Raw genomic sequence first — 16,404 nt, forward strand, 5'->3', positions numbered from 1 at the left:
TACCCCTGTCTATCCCGGTATTAGCGAACCGCGAATGGTCAATGCGGTAAGTACAAGTGCTCTGTATAACGTTTTAGCCATAAATGCACTGTGTATATGATATTAACACTGTGTATACTATATGATAAAGTAAATTCGTGGGTTCCATCTTAGAGCGGTGGCCATCTTATGGTTGCCCTCACATAGGCTACCTATTACGAGCAAATACGGGCCTTTAGAGCACATGTGCCTTCCTTTGACTTCTCTGTGACCTGGGCAGCTTGGCTCCGCTGCCCCAGGTCAGTCCGGTCCCACGAGCTCCCCGTCCTATGGCCACCTGTGATTAGCATCAGGGCTTGACACACCATAAAGCCTTTTCATCCCACACGAGCCTCCAGCTAATCTCTTTCACACCTGACTGTTCCTGCTTTATGGCTTGTTTTCCAAACAGGAGATGCTCGTGTTTATTGGGGCCTGTTGATATCTGATGTGGGATCTGAGCCTCGCTGGGTAAATAATTGTGGGCTGGCTTAACTGGAATGTGGGATGGTCATCATGACTCTGCCTTTTCGTTTGTAATGTATACATTTATATGGCCATATCATAAAACAAGGAATGTATGCCTGAAGCAGGATATTTTGAATTTAAGGAGAAGCCCGTTTCTGTAATTTTAAGCAGTCTCCTGAGAACATACACGCTGTTGTACTTCTAGGATACCTGTAATTGGTCTGCAGCAAATAAACTGATCTTTGACTTCACCCAGAAGACTCTGTGTTTCTGTAGGTCTGAAACAGGAAAAACCCGAAGTCTTAGGGTGTGTTCCCCTGCACCGCTGGGCTTTAAATCCCAGTACTTCACACGGGACGGAGCTGCCCTTGACCTGGGCTTCACCGTGGCACAGCATCTCCCATGGGAGATTGCCACGGTGCTTTATAGTGTGTCACGGTCCGCGAGAGGCGGCTGTCGGCTAGCCCCTCCCACACAGAGCTCAGGAATGGTGTTGATTGTAGCCCAGGGCAAAATGCACAGGCCTCTAGCACATGGCGTCCTGTGCCGCAGAGATTGCCAAGGCGGCAAGCCCCTCCCTAACAGGGCTGAGGAATGGTGGTAACTGTAGTCTGGGGCAAAATACACAGGCCCCCAGCATATGGCGTCCCACGCCACAGAGTTTGCCAAGGAGCCTTACAGCGTGTCACGGTCCGCAAGAGGAGACTGAATACAAGCAGACCCTACCTCACAGGGCTCAGAAATGGTGGTGATTGTAGTCCAGGGCAAAATGCATAGGCCCCAAGCACATGGCGTCCCGCGCTGCGAAGATGGTCAAGGTGCGTTATAGTGCGTCAGAGGTGGCTGGCGGCAAGTCCCTCCCTTACAGGGCTCAGGAATGGTGGTGATTGTAGTCTGAGGCAAAATTCACAGGCCCCCAGCACACGGTGTCCCTAGTACATACACACACAGTGCAGAGTTCAGGTTACTGTGCACAGCTAAATGAATGCCATGCAATGAAGGAATGCAGTTTTAAAACTGCCAATTCGACCTGGAAAAAAAACCATTTGCCAGCCTAAATCTTCCCTTTTGAAACGTATAAGTCACACCCAAGGAATGCCCTAAATGCTCATAGGGCATGGTAATTAAAAATTAGGACACAGTATATTCTTTGTTTTACAAGTCCTGGCAGTGAAAAACCTCCTATAGCGTTTTTCACCGTGGAAGCTGCCTCTCCCATGGGAAAGCAGTGGGTTACATTAGTCAGTGTAAAATGGACCTCAGGGATGTTGCGCAAGTCAACAATTCCCTGCAGAAAAGTGTAGTATTGTATTGTATGTGACCGGAGAAGCTAAAGTTTGGATGGAGGCCTTTCATCGTCAAAATTAAATCTGTTTTCAAGTGCGCTTTAGTCCAGCTGATGGCCCAGAAGAGATGCCTGAGTTTGGAGAGTCAGGAAACAGAAATTGCAGTGCAAGACTAAAGCGCACTTGAAAACAGATTTAATTTTGATGATGAAAGGCCTCCTTTCCAAACTTCAGCTCCTCCAGTCACAATACAATAGTGCACTCTTCTGCAGGGAATTTGTTGACTTGAGCAACCTCCCTGAGGTCCATGCCACACTAACCCAGTGATGTACACATGATTTCACAGTGCCTATATACCTTCTGTGCAAAATTGCATGTATGAATTCCCTTTTTTGAAAACTGTTTGAAGACTGATGTTTAAAGATTCTCTTGATTGGTGGACTAATTGCACCAATCAGTTGGTGTATCCTATATATTTCTGCATCATGATGATGACCCCGTTTTAAATAATCTAAGTGCAGGGGTCGAAACATCGACAAAAACATTATATGTGGACTGTTATGCAAGAAACTGATGGTGGATATCAACACTCGCTTAGCAGGGGTAGATCTCCAACACTCTATTATCCCTATCGGCCACATGTATATATTTCCGTACATAGCACATATGCACTTTCTGCACTTATCGTCACTTTCACTGCGCCGTCACCCGTTTTTTTAGAAGCACCTTGTGTTCAATAGAGCAAATATAAGTTTTACTTCTCACTGTCAACAATCAAGGAAAAAGTTGCTAAAATAAAAGAAAAAGATAAATATGTAATGCTAAGTTATTTGTGTTAGAGGTGTTTGTATTCCCCTTCTTGACACGTTGCAGTGGAGGTCAAGGGCTACACTTCCACCATAAAGACCGCCTTTTTGTTAAAAATTATATGGCCTAGGCCCCTGGGTTACTGGGTTGCCCCTTTTGTTTCAGAGGATGAGTATCTGGGCTGTGACCAGTAACCTAATTAATTTCAAAGGATTTTTACTCTCTGGAAGACGTAGCTCACACCTAGGCCTGCCCCCCTCTATTGTCCTGCTAGCCAGCCAGGCATCACTCCCAGTGGTAAGGGAGCTGCCCCAGAACCGGTTTTGAGTGACCACAAGGGAGAGTTTTACCATTTTCATTGCCACTCATTTGGGTGGGCACTGGGAGCTCTGCACTGGGGAAGAAAGGTTCTGCCATCCTGGTTTTAGGTAGAGAAGGACAGGGCGGGATAGCCTGTAGGAATACACACAGACCTTGGTGCGCAATTACGTAGGGTCACCTTATGGAACTTTTAAACTGTTCATTAATGAGTGGCCAGGAGTTTCCCCCACCCATAGCTGGCGCTTGGCATAAATGTGGCACCACATGTACCCTCTTCAGAACACTGCTAGTTCTGTGGAAGACAGAAGAAGGACTGCACCTGCTATTGTAGCCTGTGAGGAGAACCCTAACGGCTGGGCCTGCTCCCACTTGTAGTTAGGATCAAGAAGTGGACTTCAGTTGCCTGACCTCTTGTTAAGCTACAGGGACACAGAAGCTTCAAGAACCCCATTTTCCTAAAGAGCCCAGTTGATCACTTTCAATTAGACCTGCCCTGGACCCTGCTGGTAGCTTCTATCGGAGTAAGTCCTGACACCTAATTGATGTCCCTAAAGTGCTGGGGCTCTTAGATAAGTGTCTGAGTGTACTCCTCCTGCCTAACCCTAAACGTTTGAACTTAGAAACTTTTTCAAGATTTTTGGGCTGGAGAACCAATGAAGCACCAGAACAAACCTGCCAAGTCAGTCTGTCGAAGGTGTGTTGCGGATGGGCTGAAGATTCAGTGTTGCTTGTGCTTGGAACTTTTCCACAGCAGGAAATCTGTTTCAGCTGGTTGTCCGGCCTCGAGAAGCCCTATTTAGCTACAACTGGAGGTATCCGAGCTTCAGAAAAGTGACTAGGTCTGAAGGTAGAAATCTTCACCAGGTGAAGGCACTACAAGTATCCGACAGATGAGGGACCTTCCTTTGGCACAGCTTTTGCATTTCTCCTGCTTGGAGCTTCCTTTCAAAAAGTCAATGGCTTCACCGGGACTTCGTCCGATGGCTATCTGGCCTTGTGCAACCTATCTCCGCCTCAGCCAGCTGCCTTGTATGGCCGAGGATTTTTTACTTCAATATCAGAGACTACGTCAAAAAGTAAAACTTATGACCAGGATGAACCGGGTCTCTGTATTTTACACGTGGTCCATTATGGACAGCCTTAAAGCTTCCTCTTGTGCCAATCAAGTGCAACCAGATGACTACTGATGGTGCTTATAGCTTTTTATCTAAATCTTTAAAAACTCATATCTTTGTTTCCCCTTATTGGACTCTTGTGGTTTTGGTGTCATGTTGTTCTTTAAAATATGCTCTATGTTTATAAACTGTGATGCCATTTTTATTGTGTTGCATTCTCAACTTTTTAACTGTTTTGGTACTTCTAAATGCTTTATACATTTTCTTAAGTTAAGTCTGTCAGCTCTGTGCCATAGTTACCAGGGGTTGAGCTCAGGTTTAAGTTACTGAAACCATTACTAGACCAAAAAGTAACAATAACACTATTATTTGTAGTATGCTACCATCCACTCCAACTAATAATCCACTTTCTCACAATATTCCATAAATCTCCATTAGCAATTCACTCCTTCTTGTCGATGTCAGAGAGGCTGCGACACTTTGTCGAATTCGGCGGACTCAAAAAGTCTGACCACTAACTTATTCATAAAAGTTGCATAATGTATTTTATTATATCCTGAAATTAAAACGCATCACCACCGGTGGCTGACGTGTTTCGTCGCAACCCCTTCCACTAGACCAACCAGTATATAAATATGTATAGTCAAGGTATATAGATATTGTGTTAACAATAGTACATCTGTACTTACCCATATGTGCTTACTGTATGTCTTCACCCATGACTTGTAGGCAGTGAACATAGTTTGTGGTCTTTGGTAGCACCCTATTACCAATGCTCTTGCACCAATGTCGTCAGGGACTGTCATGTGCCCATGCTCTGTGGGCACAGGCCATGGCCTTTGGCCACAACTTATGCCCAGTAACCCACTCACACATGCCCACTGGACACAGCCCAGGACTATGCCTAAGGACACAGGACACAAGCCGCCTGCAGCTATATCCTCTGGCCAGTGCCACTGCACTAAGAGCCTGCTTAGCGTATGACATGACCTTTATCCACCTCCTGTGTGCACTACCCCTGTAGCTACTGAGCAGAATATATGGCCAGTCCCAAGTGGCACAGTGAACAAGGTATAGGCTTAGGACACACCCTGTGCTCCACATCCCTGTGCTTTGAATGGGCCATGTCAAAGACTCCTGCTACCAGTGCCCCCTGACCATGGCTTGGGTAGCTCGTGCCCACGGGACACTAGACGTGGCCTTCTGCCACAGCCTGGAACCAGTACTCCAGCATTTAATAACCTGCTCACTGTGCAGGGTGGGGTATAGATTACTTAGTGCTCAGGGCGGTACAGCTGTTGCTCAAGATGTTAAGACAGATGCAAGTTACTTATTAGTCTCAGGTTACTGACCAGGATGGGGGAAAGAGTGGGAGCTGTGATGAGCTTATTTAGAATTTGGTTACACTGACAAACAATACATCTCAATTTACAGTTGTAAAGCAGCAAGAACTACTCTCAACTTTTGCATGTTTTGGCATAGAATATAACTGCAGACTCATTCTCAATATGTAGATAAGATACAGTAAATACAGTTTCAAGGTTCTCCATAGGTCCTTTGATGACATGTTACAGTTTGGTCAGCCTGGTTACAAGGGTATCCACTTGCGTGGGTCAAGAACCCAGCATCATAACTTACCATTCCCAGCCATGTACTTTTCAAGGTATTCTGCCCAGGTACCAGGCTCTGGATGCAGCTGGTTCATCCGATCAAAATGATAATACGAGACTGCCAGATCCTTTGCATTTCGGGCCACATAGACCACCTAAATACAGAAAAAATGTGAGTGTGACCCTCTGCTTCGAATTTGTATGGCCAGCCTAAATCATCCTGAGTCTCACAAAATGTGAAAACATACAGAGGCAGAACAAATAAAATATGAATGCCACTGTCCAGTACTATCAACATGCCACCAGCTGACCTTCTTTTGGGTACAAATGTTTTGATTTCCATGGACATAATATTCAGTTTTTTTCATGATCTGTTTCAACAACTAATCTTTGCTTCAGGATATGCTAGAGTTCTAAAAACGTCCCCTCTTCATTGTTTTACACGGTGGTTCAATGATGTAGATGACATGTGGGTCTCTTGCACCCTTATTCCATTTCACTATTAAAATGGATTATCAAGTTTACAATTGTGAGAAATTAATCTGGCACAGTAGATGTAGGTAAATTGCAACAAACACCATATTTGTAGGATATTTTGTTTCCGATTTAGAGTTAGTCATATAGATTACGCAGTTGCAAACACCATGCCTCCAAAATTCTCTGTTCGCTTGACTTATTTAGAGATGGGAGTACCTTAAGTATTGTGTCAATGGAGCCCCTGTTGGCTGTATTAACAGAAGACTTCCTCTGACAGAGTAGGAGTCGTCAAACGAAGGTCATCACACCATCCACCCAACTTAAGGACGACCGTGTAATGGCTTTTTCTTTTCCTGGCCGTCACCACCAGGAAAAAGCTGGCGGTGAGGGACAGGAACAAAATGAAATCACCTCGAAATCCTTGGAGAAACCTTCCAGGGTGTGGAGTATTAGTTTTATGCCTTTCAAAAATGTAGGAGTTTGTTTTTGAAGAACAAGCCTTTTGAAAAGTTTGACAGCTGAACGTCATGGCTGGCAGGACCTCATGTAATACTTTTTCTACATTGACAGGACTGCCATAATGGTGATTCCTGTCAATGTAGAGAGGTGGAACTGCCATGATGACTGTTCCTGATAATGTAGAGAGGTGGACCTGCCATAATGGTGGATCCTGTCAATGTAGCGAGGTGGAACTGCCATGATGACGGTTCCTGTCAATGTAGAGAGATGTCGATTGAGTCGGCAGACATCTCTGGATTTGACTGGTGGAGGTGATGTACTTCGCCATCCCGACACAGTAAACTCCATCTGCCAAACTCTCATTTGGCCCATTTATTTCTTCAGCGCTTGGGTCCGAGTAGAGTTTTTTGGCGTTTGATCAGATTTGTGGGTGCTTGCTGTGAAGAGGGCTTGTGGAGTGGAGAGGAAAATCTCAGTGAGGGGCTGTGTACCAACAGAAGCCAATGATTTTTCGCAATTCACTGACCAAGAATTTGTGTCTCACTCCATTCACATCCATCCACATGTTAAGAAAAAACCTCTGTGCATTGTTTGGACAAGGTATGCCACATTTCTCTGTTTATTTTTCTGTCCTGTACCATGTTTCTCCTATGTGAACTTGACAATCTGTGAGTACATTAGAGATTCTCCACATTATAATATTGCTTTTCATGAGCTGAGCTGGACCCTGGTGACAACATGAGAGCGGGAGGCTGCTTCCCCTCCTCTCATGCTTTGAGATGGTTACCAGTGATCAGTGGGTTTATAACTCAGGGGTTTAGGCTTTTTTCCTGAAATCCTTGTGTGGAGGCTTCTATTGCCTCTCCCCGCTAAAGGTCCACTCATACCCCCACAACCAGATTCTGTTAAGCATGTTTGTACCATGTGTATGGTCTCAGTGCGTTTTCATTTTCTGCTTTGTTGTCCCATTTCTCAAAAACTGCAGTCAGGTAGTGGTAAGTGTCTGAGTGTGAGTGCTGTAAGAAGTTGTCATTTTATTTGTCTAACAAGGTTGAATTCTTACCCACTGATCTACCTGAAGTGTTAATGCTGATGAGCCTCCTAGTGTGCCTATTTAATGCATCTGAACTGTACTTCAGGTGTGTGTGTGTGTGTGTGTGTTGTGTAAGGTACCTAGGAGCTTCTGATCGAGGTTTGTGTTAAGGTTGTGAGGAAATGGGTGAGCTGCTGGGGTGACAATGCTCAGCCAACTATGTAGTCTTGCTGCTGTGTTGTGCACATAAGAGTGTGATCTGATGTGTCTAACATGCCCTCTAGGCTTTACAAGGACAGTTGACTATTTGTGGGTTGTGCTGTTGAGGAGGCAGCTTTTTCATAATCATATGAAGTTGGTCCATACTTGTGCATTGAAGGAGCCGGGAGCTCTCTCTAATGTATACTGTAGAATGTTATTTTGTTTTATGGAAACCAGGTCATCGATGTAAACGTGTGCTGTATGAAAGATTGCTTCACTGTAGCAATGAATGGTTTATGAGAATTTGTGATACCTTTAACATGGCTGCACAATAAGTGGGCACCTTTCAGGCTCTGTGGTGACCATCACAACCTCCAGATCACTGTGATTAGCACTCCTGACCAACTAGGACTACATTGGGGTGGGCAGAGATTTCCCCTCCTTTTTAGCGTTCAAGCTAGACCTCGCGTGCCTGAGCGCAAATCTGCCCCATTCCGGTGTTGCTTACTGTCACATAGCAATGGTGGTCTTCTGATTGGCTCATCCTTGGATTGATATGCATTCACACCATGCTCAGCTACAACTGGGCTGAATTGGTACTGACAGAACTAGGCGGCCATAACAATTACATATAATGGCCTTCTAAGCTAGGAGGCAGAAGGTAGGTCAGGTAAGGCTCTGCTGATGGGATTCCTGATTTGAGGTGTTTCCTTAGCATGGTCCCATGGTAGGGGTATGGGAAACAACCCTGAGCCCAAAGAGGAGTACATTCCAGCGGAGAGGTAATTATAATGAGTATGAATGGGGCCAGGTGGGCTGGCTAATGTGAGCAGGTGAAGGCTAGAAGCTTCTCAGTTCAGGCCTGGCATATGAGGGATGGGTGAAGGTCATAGATTGCTTTAAAAACCACAGTTATTATCTTAAACTGTACTCTTCTACTAACCAGGGGCAAACTAACTTTTAGGTGGCAATGGGAGGTGGGTTTATAGCTGGGAAAGCTGAAAGGCCCTCAGATGGCAAATGTATTAACTGATGATATGGAGCGAGGCACACCTAGAAAAACACATGAGCAAGCTGTTGCTGTTGCACTAATTCAATTAGCTCAAGAAAAAATGGTATGATGTTTTTGGCTGTAGTAAATGGAAGGTGGGCACAGATCTTGTTAGATAAAGTAGTCGGAATTACGAGAAATTTAAAGTTTCTGACTGTGGAGACAGGAGTGTGAAGATGGTAGTGATTGATAGAGAGAGGATGCTGGATACAGGAAAGAAGAACATTTTCATTTTAGATAAGATGTACAGAAGGGAACATTGGGCCATCCCACTGAAGCAAGATAGAATAGAGCAAGAATTCTAGGTGATCAAATGTGGAACCCAGAGGGAGGCCTACTTAGAGGTGCATGGATGTGGATTGGTCAGAGCACCAATGGACCGAGAAAGAGCAGTCTATAGAGTGATACTCATTTAAACAGTCTCTGCAATACCAAGGGAGGTAAGAGTATGGAGTAGGACTGAGTGAGGAACAATACCAAATGGAACTGAGAGGGTATTGCTCCCATCTGCACCCCAGGGGGGGCAGTAAGACTGTGCCAATCTTTGGGAGGGGCGGGGGCATTATAATGCCCATTTAGGGCAGCCCTACGCTTTCACCCCAAAAATTCCTGGTGTCTAGTGTGCTTTCTGCCCCCCCCCCCCCCCCCCCGGGAAGATTGGGGGCAGAAAGACTGAAAATGGCCACATTTGTATGGAGGAAGCAAATGCCATTGCCCAAGGGGGCCACTCCTCTTTCTTGGTGTCTAGTAGGTGGATACCTGCTTGGGGATCGCCCACCTGCGGCAATGCCCAAGCGGGGATACACTAGGGAAGGGTACCATTGGAAAGGGGAGGTTCTCCCCTTTCCAACGATACCCCTCCAGTCTGCCTACGTACCCAGGGGGTGAGATAGCCCCAGGAGCATATCCATAGTGAAAATAAATATGGATAAATACAGACGGAAATATTAAAAAAATAAATACCATAAACCCGTGAGCCCTAATTACAATCCAATATGACCAATACAAAAAGAATGTAATTCTAGGTCACCTTGAGATTTACTATATGTTTTCACTCTACCTTCGAATGTAATGTTGTAAATATTGTTTTGTACCTAAATGTAATTGCTTATGATGTATGTACCTCACATCCCACTTCCCCTATATCACTTTGACCTTGTGTATATGTCCTGTACCCTAACTATAAATGATTTCTTCATATCAATTTTGGATATATTTAAAATAACACTATTGTATTGGGCTTTCCAAGTAAGATGTGTTAAGTTAGTTGCGTTTTTTAACATTAAATGTTTAGAAATTTGGAGGTGAGGAGGAGACATTGACCAATAGGAAGCAAGGAAACACAAGTAACGTGTGAGCCAACCAATGGTATGTAAAGGTAAAGTAAAGTCAAAGTCCCTTTTAAGATGTTTATTTTCTTTACAAGAGATTTTGAAAGCAGGCCAAACCCCAAAATGATAATTTTATGCATTCGCGGCTTCTGATCTTTGAGACGGTACCCTGCAAGCGCCGGAGGTGGGTTGCTACTTCTTTGCCATTCTACTGGTGAGGTTCAGAGACAGGTGTGTCACACATCTTCAGAAAGCCCTGCATTAAAGGAGGATTCCCCTAACTCACTTGGGCAAAACTCACCAGCACCACCCGACTGCTTCAGACATGGACCTCAGCCTAGAACCTCATTTTAGTCAAATAAATGACAGCTCCTGACTGTATTAGCATGCCAGATTCTGACTGTAATTAAAATTGAAATACTAACTCTTTGAGCAGCCTGAAACCTTGCTCTCAGGTTATAACAATGTGATATTAAACTGGGACCCAATCCTCTGAAACCAGACTAGATTCATGTATTAAAACTGAGGATCCACACAAACACCACAGGCCTGAAACTCCCATTAAAATTGAGTGACACAGGCAACAATTCAATTTAAATGAATAATGTATATAATGTATTGATTCCGATGTAGTATTAGTGCCACCATTTTTGTCAATTGTAGGTGCTGCACGTAACTGGTGCCTCTACTAACTAATGTAACCGTGCTCAATTTATCGACCTCGGAAGAATGAAGGCCTATTTTGTTTTGCCAGAGTTTGAACTTGTATAATTCCATTTCAAGCACTGGTCTAAACGCCCTACAGGACACAAGCTCAAACTCTGGCAAAACAAACACAATAGAGCGCTTAACTCGCTTAGCCATTGCTATGTCATTACAGTTGGGGATATTTTAAGGGGCAAGACGAAGGGTAGGTTGATATTGATTAAGCAGAGACGTCAGGCTGGAATGAATGAATCTTCAATTTCCCAATGCATTTTTGAAATAGTATTATTAATTCGCGTAATGCCACTGCAGGGTTAGTTTGCAGGTGTCAGTATATCCAAAGTAAAAGGTTGGCCCACATTACTCCCACTTTTTCCCCCTCTCACTCCCTCCTTCTCCTTTCTCTAAGACAGTAGATAGGAGGGTAACCTTGCAAAAATGGTGTTAACCAACTATACCAGCAACATAACCAGGTGGGGCTGCTACCCTGTTCCGAGAAAGCGATGATTGATCATATGTTTTATGTTTGTACGTATAAAAATACCAATAAAAACATTTAATAAAAAAAAAATGAATGTTGAGTTTGCAGTTACACCCATTCGAACAAAGACGTGTATTACTGAAGGAAAAAAAATAGAAAATACTTATGTGTACAACCGTGAAGGTAACCTCGTTTCCCCCTAGCCTAGGTAGGGAATTTCAATGAAGGGCGGCACCAGCGACCATTATTTATTGTAAGGCCTAACTCGATGATTTGACAATCGGAGAGCTGCCCTGCCACTGTGAGGAATACAGACAAACCATGACGCAGTCATGATGAGCTGGAAACTTAGATAACTAAAGCTGCGCCGTGCCAGCTCTGTGTAGGTCATTCACTCCAGTTTTTGTTTGCATTGCATTACCTGTTCTCTACCTGCATACAAAATAAGGAAAACTGGGAGAACTATTCTCGCCTTGGAAGGAAAAACAGACATCTCCGGGCAGGCTGTGCATTGCTTCACTGTGACAAAATAAATGTTATTGTGTAGTGCAAATTGAATTACTTGAAGCTGTTCTTTGCGGCTGCCCTGGCGCCCACAGGGTACCCTAGAAGGGCGGGCCTCTAGTGCCAGCAAGGCACCAGCCCACCCCCCTTCTACTAGGGGACCCCTCGGGGAGGAGTCCCTCCACTCTGTCAGCCAGTGGCTGCGGCACGCAGGGCGCGTCACTTCCGGGGCGCGAGGAACTGGGCGGGATATATAGGCCGACCCCACCCTCTGACCTTCCTCTTTCGCGCCCTGGACACGACGCCTGGAAGCAAATGGGTACCGAAGGGTACCTCTGCGCTGCACCATAAGGGGAGCCAGAGCTCAGGAGCCTCATGGGAGGTTCCTGGAAATCCGTGTCGGCGCCCCGTTAGTCCTTCGGGCGGTTGTAGGCCTGAACAACCGGGGGCCTGCCTTGCTACGCTCCGCCCCGAAAGGGGCGTGAGTAATAAAGGACCGTGATCCGGGAAGAGGATCACCGAAGGGGCAGCACAGACTAGGTTCGCCCCAGTGCTGCTTGGCTCATCAGGCGGGCAGGCGGCCCACTTGGTTGCCTGCCCTTGGATCACCCATAAGATAACCCACCATATTACATAACGGTGTATGTAATAAACCTGCAGCAGTTTCTTACCCAAACAAAAATTTGTGTGGTGTGTTTTATTTATGCGTAAGAACATGCATGCTATTGTGGGGGGTGGGGACTGTTGCCTCCTGCTGGCGCTATGCGGCTGCCCTGGCGCCCGCAGGGTGCCCTAGAAGGACGGGCCTCTAGTGCCAGCAAGGCACCAGCCCACCCCCCTTCTACTAGGGGACCCCTCGGGGAGGAGTCCCCCCACTCTGTCAGCCAGTGGCTGCGGCACGCAGGGCGCATCACTTCCGGGGCGCGAGGAACGGGGGGGGGGGGGGGGGTTATATAGGTCTCCCCCTCCCTCTGACCTTCCTCTTTTCGCGCCCTGGACACGCCGCCTCCCACCCTACCGCTTACCCGGCGTGGAAACAGCGGGGGAGGCATAGAATGTTGTAATGTTGTTCTTTTTTCGTTGCAGGCGGAGTTACAGGGCGATCTGGAAGCAAATGTGTACCGAAGGGTACCTCTGCGCGGCACCATAGGGGGTGCCAGAGCCCAGGAGCCTCATGGGAGGTTCCTGGAAAACTGTGTCGGCGCCCCTTTAGTCCTTCGGGCGGTTGTGGGCCTGAACAACCGGGGGCTTGCCTTGCTACGCTTCGCCCCGAAAGGGGCGTGAGTAATAAGGGACCGTGATCCGGGAAGAGGATCACTGAAGGGGCAGCACAGACAGGGTTCGCCCCAGTGCTGCTTGGCTCATCAGGCGGGCAGGCGGCCCAGTTGGTTGCCTGCCCTTGGATCGCCCATAAGATAACCCACCATATTAAATAAACCTGCAGCAGTTTCTTACCCAAACAAAAATTTGTGTGGTGTGTTTTATTTATGCATAAGAACATGCATGCTAATGTGGGGGGTGGGGACTGTTGCCTCCTGCTGGCGCTAATACTTTGCAGGAAAGGGGAATGCAGCCAGAGGAGTACAGTGACTTGCCCAAAAACACACAATTAAATAAACGGCAAAGTTAGAATTCTAAGTCAATTTGATCCTTGGTTTGCAACTTAGATGTTAATCACTTTGTCTTTTTAAGAGTTAATGGCAACCCACAGCCTTCCACATTTGTGCCCAAATGGGGAGCATTGAAGAAATTTGCATAGCGGTGGCTATGGGGCTGCCAAATGTCCTGTGCTGTGCCTGGCACCATGACGAAGTCCTGGCTTTTTTGCCAACAGTACTTTGCATTCAAGAAGATTTAGATAATGTACCATTATAAATTTTGACCTAAGCATCCAAGCATGCAAGTTGTTGTTGGCTAGAAAGCCAGAACATCCGGAAGAAGGTATTATATGTCATCAGGGAATCATGGCTGGTATGTTGTTTTATGGGGTGCATGAGCTTCTTGTAAGTAAGTACTAATCTTTATTCGGTTTAAAAAATATACCATAAAAGCTCCAAATTCATACAATTTATACTTGTTCCATGTCAACCAATTACACGTACAGTCTCTGGGCACGCGTGTGCCAAAGGTTTGCACAAAAAAACAACCAGGAACATTTACTGTAAAATCTGTGTTAAAATTGCTAAAAAGCTATAAAAACAAACTCGAATATAACCAGTAGCGTTGAAAGCCATGTTCTGGCATTACCAATGAAGAATATGGAGGGTATAAAAATAGTGATATGCATATTAAGGTGCAACTTTAGTGCAGAAAGGAGAAATATCCTTAAATTCCATGACATAGGCCTAGATTCACAGATACCATATCAGGAAATTCAATCAATGTCATTAGTAAAAAGCGGTCTAATGACATTACAAAAATGAAAATATGCAATACATACTTGTATATTAAAAGTAAACGTGATAAAATATGCATGTTATATACAAATAGGTTTGTTGTACTTACAACTCACTACCAAATTCCTGTATGCTAGAAATCCATTCACTCCCTGAGTGTGATACAGTCATAGGACCTGGGCATCTATTAGGTTCTGAAAACTATGTACAAAACTTGCTACACACTTAAGAGATAGCTAGCAGGATTATGAAGATGGCAAATACTTATTTTCCCACCAGCTTCTGTAATCTAACAGGCAATGAAATATACTTGTAAACAGTATGGCAAGCCTTGTCTGTTTGTAATAGCTGCAAAAGTAATAGTGCAGGTCTGCATTGCCTGATCTTCAGCGACCTCAACAAGGGGACTAACAGAATCTTCCTATTCCTTTTGTATAACTCACAGAAAAAGTGCAGCTGCGATTGAACAGAGCCCCAGTCACAGGGAAACACTGTAAGGTCCTGATCGCATCCGGCTGTTGAGTGATAGGCGACCAGACGATGTGACAGACCTAGGCGGAATCTGACTAGGTAATAGCAATGGAATAGTGTGCAGATATTGCTCCATGAATCTAGTTGTTACTAACATGCCATAAATTTGGACTGAACGTTTGCTAAGCTCCTCCTCCTCTCTTTTTCTCATTGTATAACCCATCCATTCTTTCTTGACCAGAGTTTTCGTGGGCCTAGTAATCCTCGGGGGTGGATAAATAGATCTTGCCTCCATATCAGTGTCAGTTGTATTTTAACATATTTCAACCAGTCAATACTACTTGCCTTATCTAGCTTCAGACAATTGTTGATTATGGTCTTGGTTAATGCAGCTTCAGGGCGATTCCAAACTGAGATCCAGAGCGTTAGTGGAGCTAACTAAACGAGATCTCTTACGCGGCCAAGGCCCAGTTCTTCATGACAAATGAATAATGGTACAGACCTAGGCAAGTGTAAAAGTTTGCGCACAAAATTATTTTCTCCTACCTGTAGTAGAGAAGGTCATGTGTTCCCCATATCCCAGCTCCGTAGGTGGCTGCTTAGACATATCTGGCCTTCTATATATTTAAGCAGCAGACCCATTGGAGAGATTCCTAATTTCTTAGCAAACTTATGAATCGTGCCCACACTTTGTTCGAAATGAGTGCATCTTCCAGATGTTTCCAATTGGAGAGATTCCTAATTTCTTAGCAAACTTATGAATCGTGTCCACATTTTGTTCGAAATGAGTGCATCTTTCAGATGTTTCCAATTGCATGCCTTATCGCATGGTGACCGTAAGTACGTAAATGTGCTAACTGTCTCTAATCTAGTGCTCTGGATATAAAATTAACTTGTCTTCCTGTTAGAGGGGCCGCAAATCATAGCGAAGGGCTTTATTTTGTTGGTTTGTGGCCCTAATAAGCCCATATACAATAAATCCTTCCAGCAACCTCTGGACGCCCATAGTTGTTCTTAACAAAAGGTCACAGTCGTCCGTATACATTAAAAACCCCTGCTCTTGGAGGATCTGCAATAATTTGTCCTAGATTTTTCTCTAGATCATTAATCTAAATGCTGAAGAGTAATGGGGCAAGGAAACACCCTTGATGTAACCTAAACAAATATCAATTTCACTCTCACAGCTTCCCATCAACTGTCTTAGAAGCTCCCCTGAGTCTACCTCTGCCCACCTATGCTTAAGTCCCTGATTTTTAGAAAAATATGCACTATCTACAAGCTGTGTAGTTGGACAGGGTGTTATTCCCAGTCTTAGATAGATAACATGTCGGTTGTGATCGCTCATTTTGGTAGATAGATTGACATGATCTATGATACGGTCTCAAATCTCTAGTGAGAGGGCAATATAGTCAATTAAGCTCCCAGAGTCTCTACCCGTAAAGGAAACCTGTCTATCGCTCGACCGGCTCAACAAATCAACAGTTATCTATAAATTGTGTGTAGACAAAAGAGTATTTAATTCAGAGCCGCATGGACTATGATTGAAATGTGTGAAATCCGGAGACTCAGTCTCCCATAGGCCACAAACAAGATTACTAGTATGTCGACGCAACCTTGTGTTAAAATCACCCCCCAACAACATATTAAAATCCCCTAAAACACTCTCAATG

General features: G+C 44.9%; 1 protein-coding gene across 4 annotated transcripts in view; it reads right to left on the minus strand.

Moving 5' to 3' along the window:
- The window catches only part of LOC146811879 (sulfotransferase 1B1-like), a 368,180-nt gene that overhangs the window by 127,078 nt on the left and 224,698 nt on the right, over positions 1-16,404 (minus strand). For all 4 annotated transcript variants that reach the window (XR_014966788.1, XR_014966789.1, XM_085618837.1 and 1 more), the window contains exon 5: positions 5,654-5,780. Coding sequence is in view for 2 of the 4 variants with exons in the window: in XM_085618837.1 (XP_085474963.1) it covers positions 5,654-5,780 (127 nt within the window). In the remaining 2 variants the exon portion in view is untranslated. The remainder of the gene's footprint in view (positions 1-5,653; positions 5,781-16,404) is intronic.

The sequence above is a fragment of the Triturus cristatus genome, chromosome 7, assembly GCF_964204655.1.
Source record: "Triturus cristatus chromosome 7, aTriCri1.1, whole genome shotgun sequence".
NCBI lineage: Eukaryota > Metazoa > Chordata > Amphibia > Caudata > Salamandridae > Triturus > Triturus cristatus.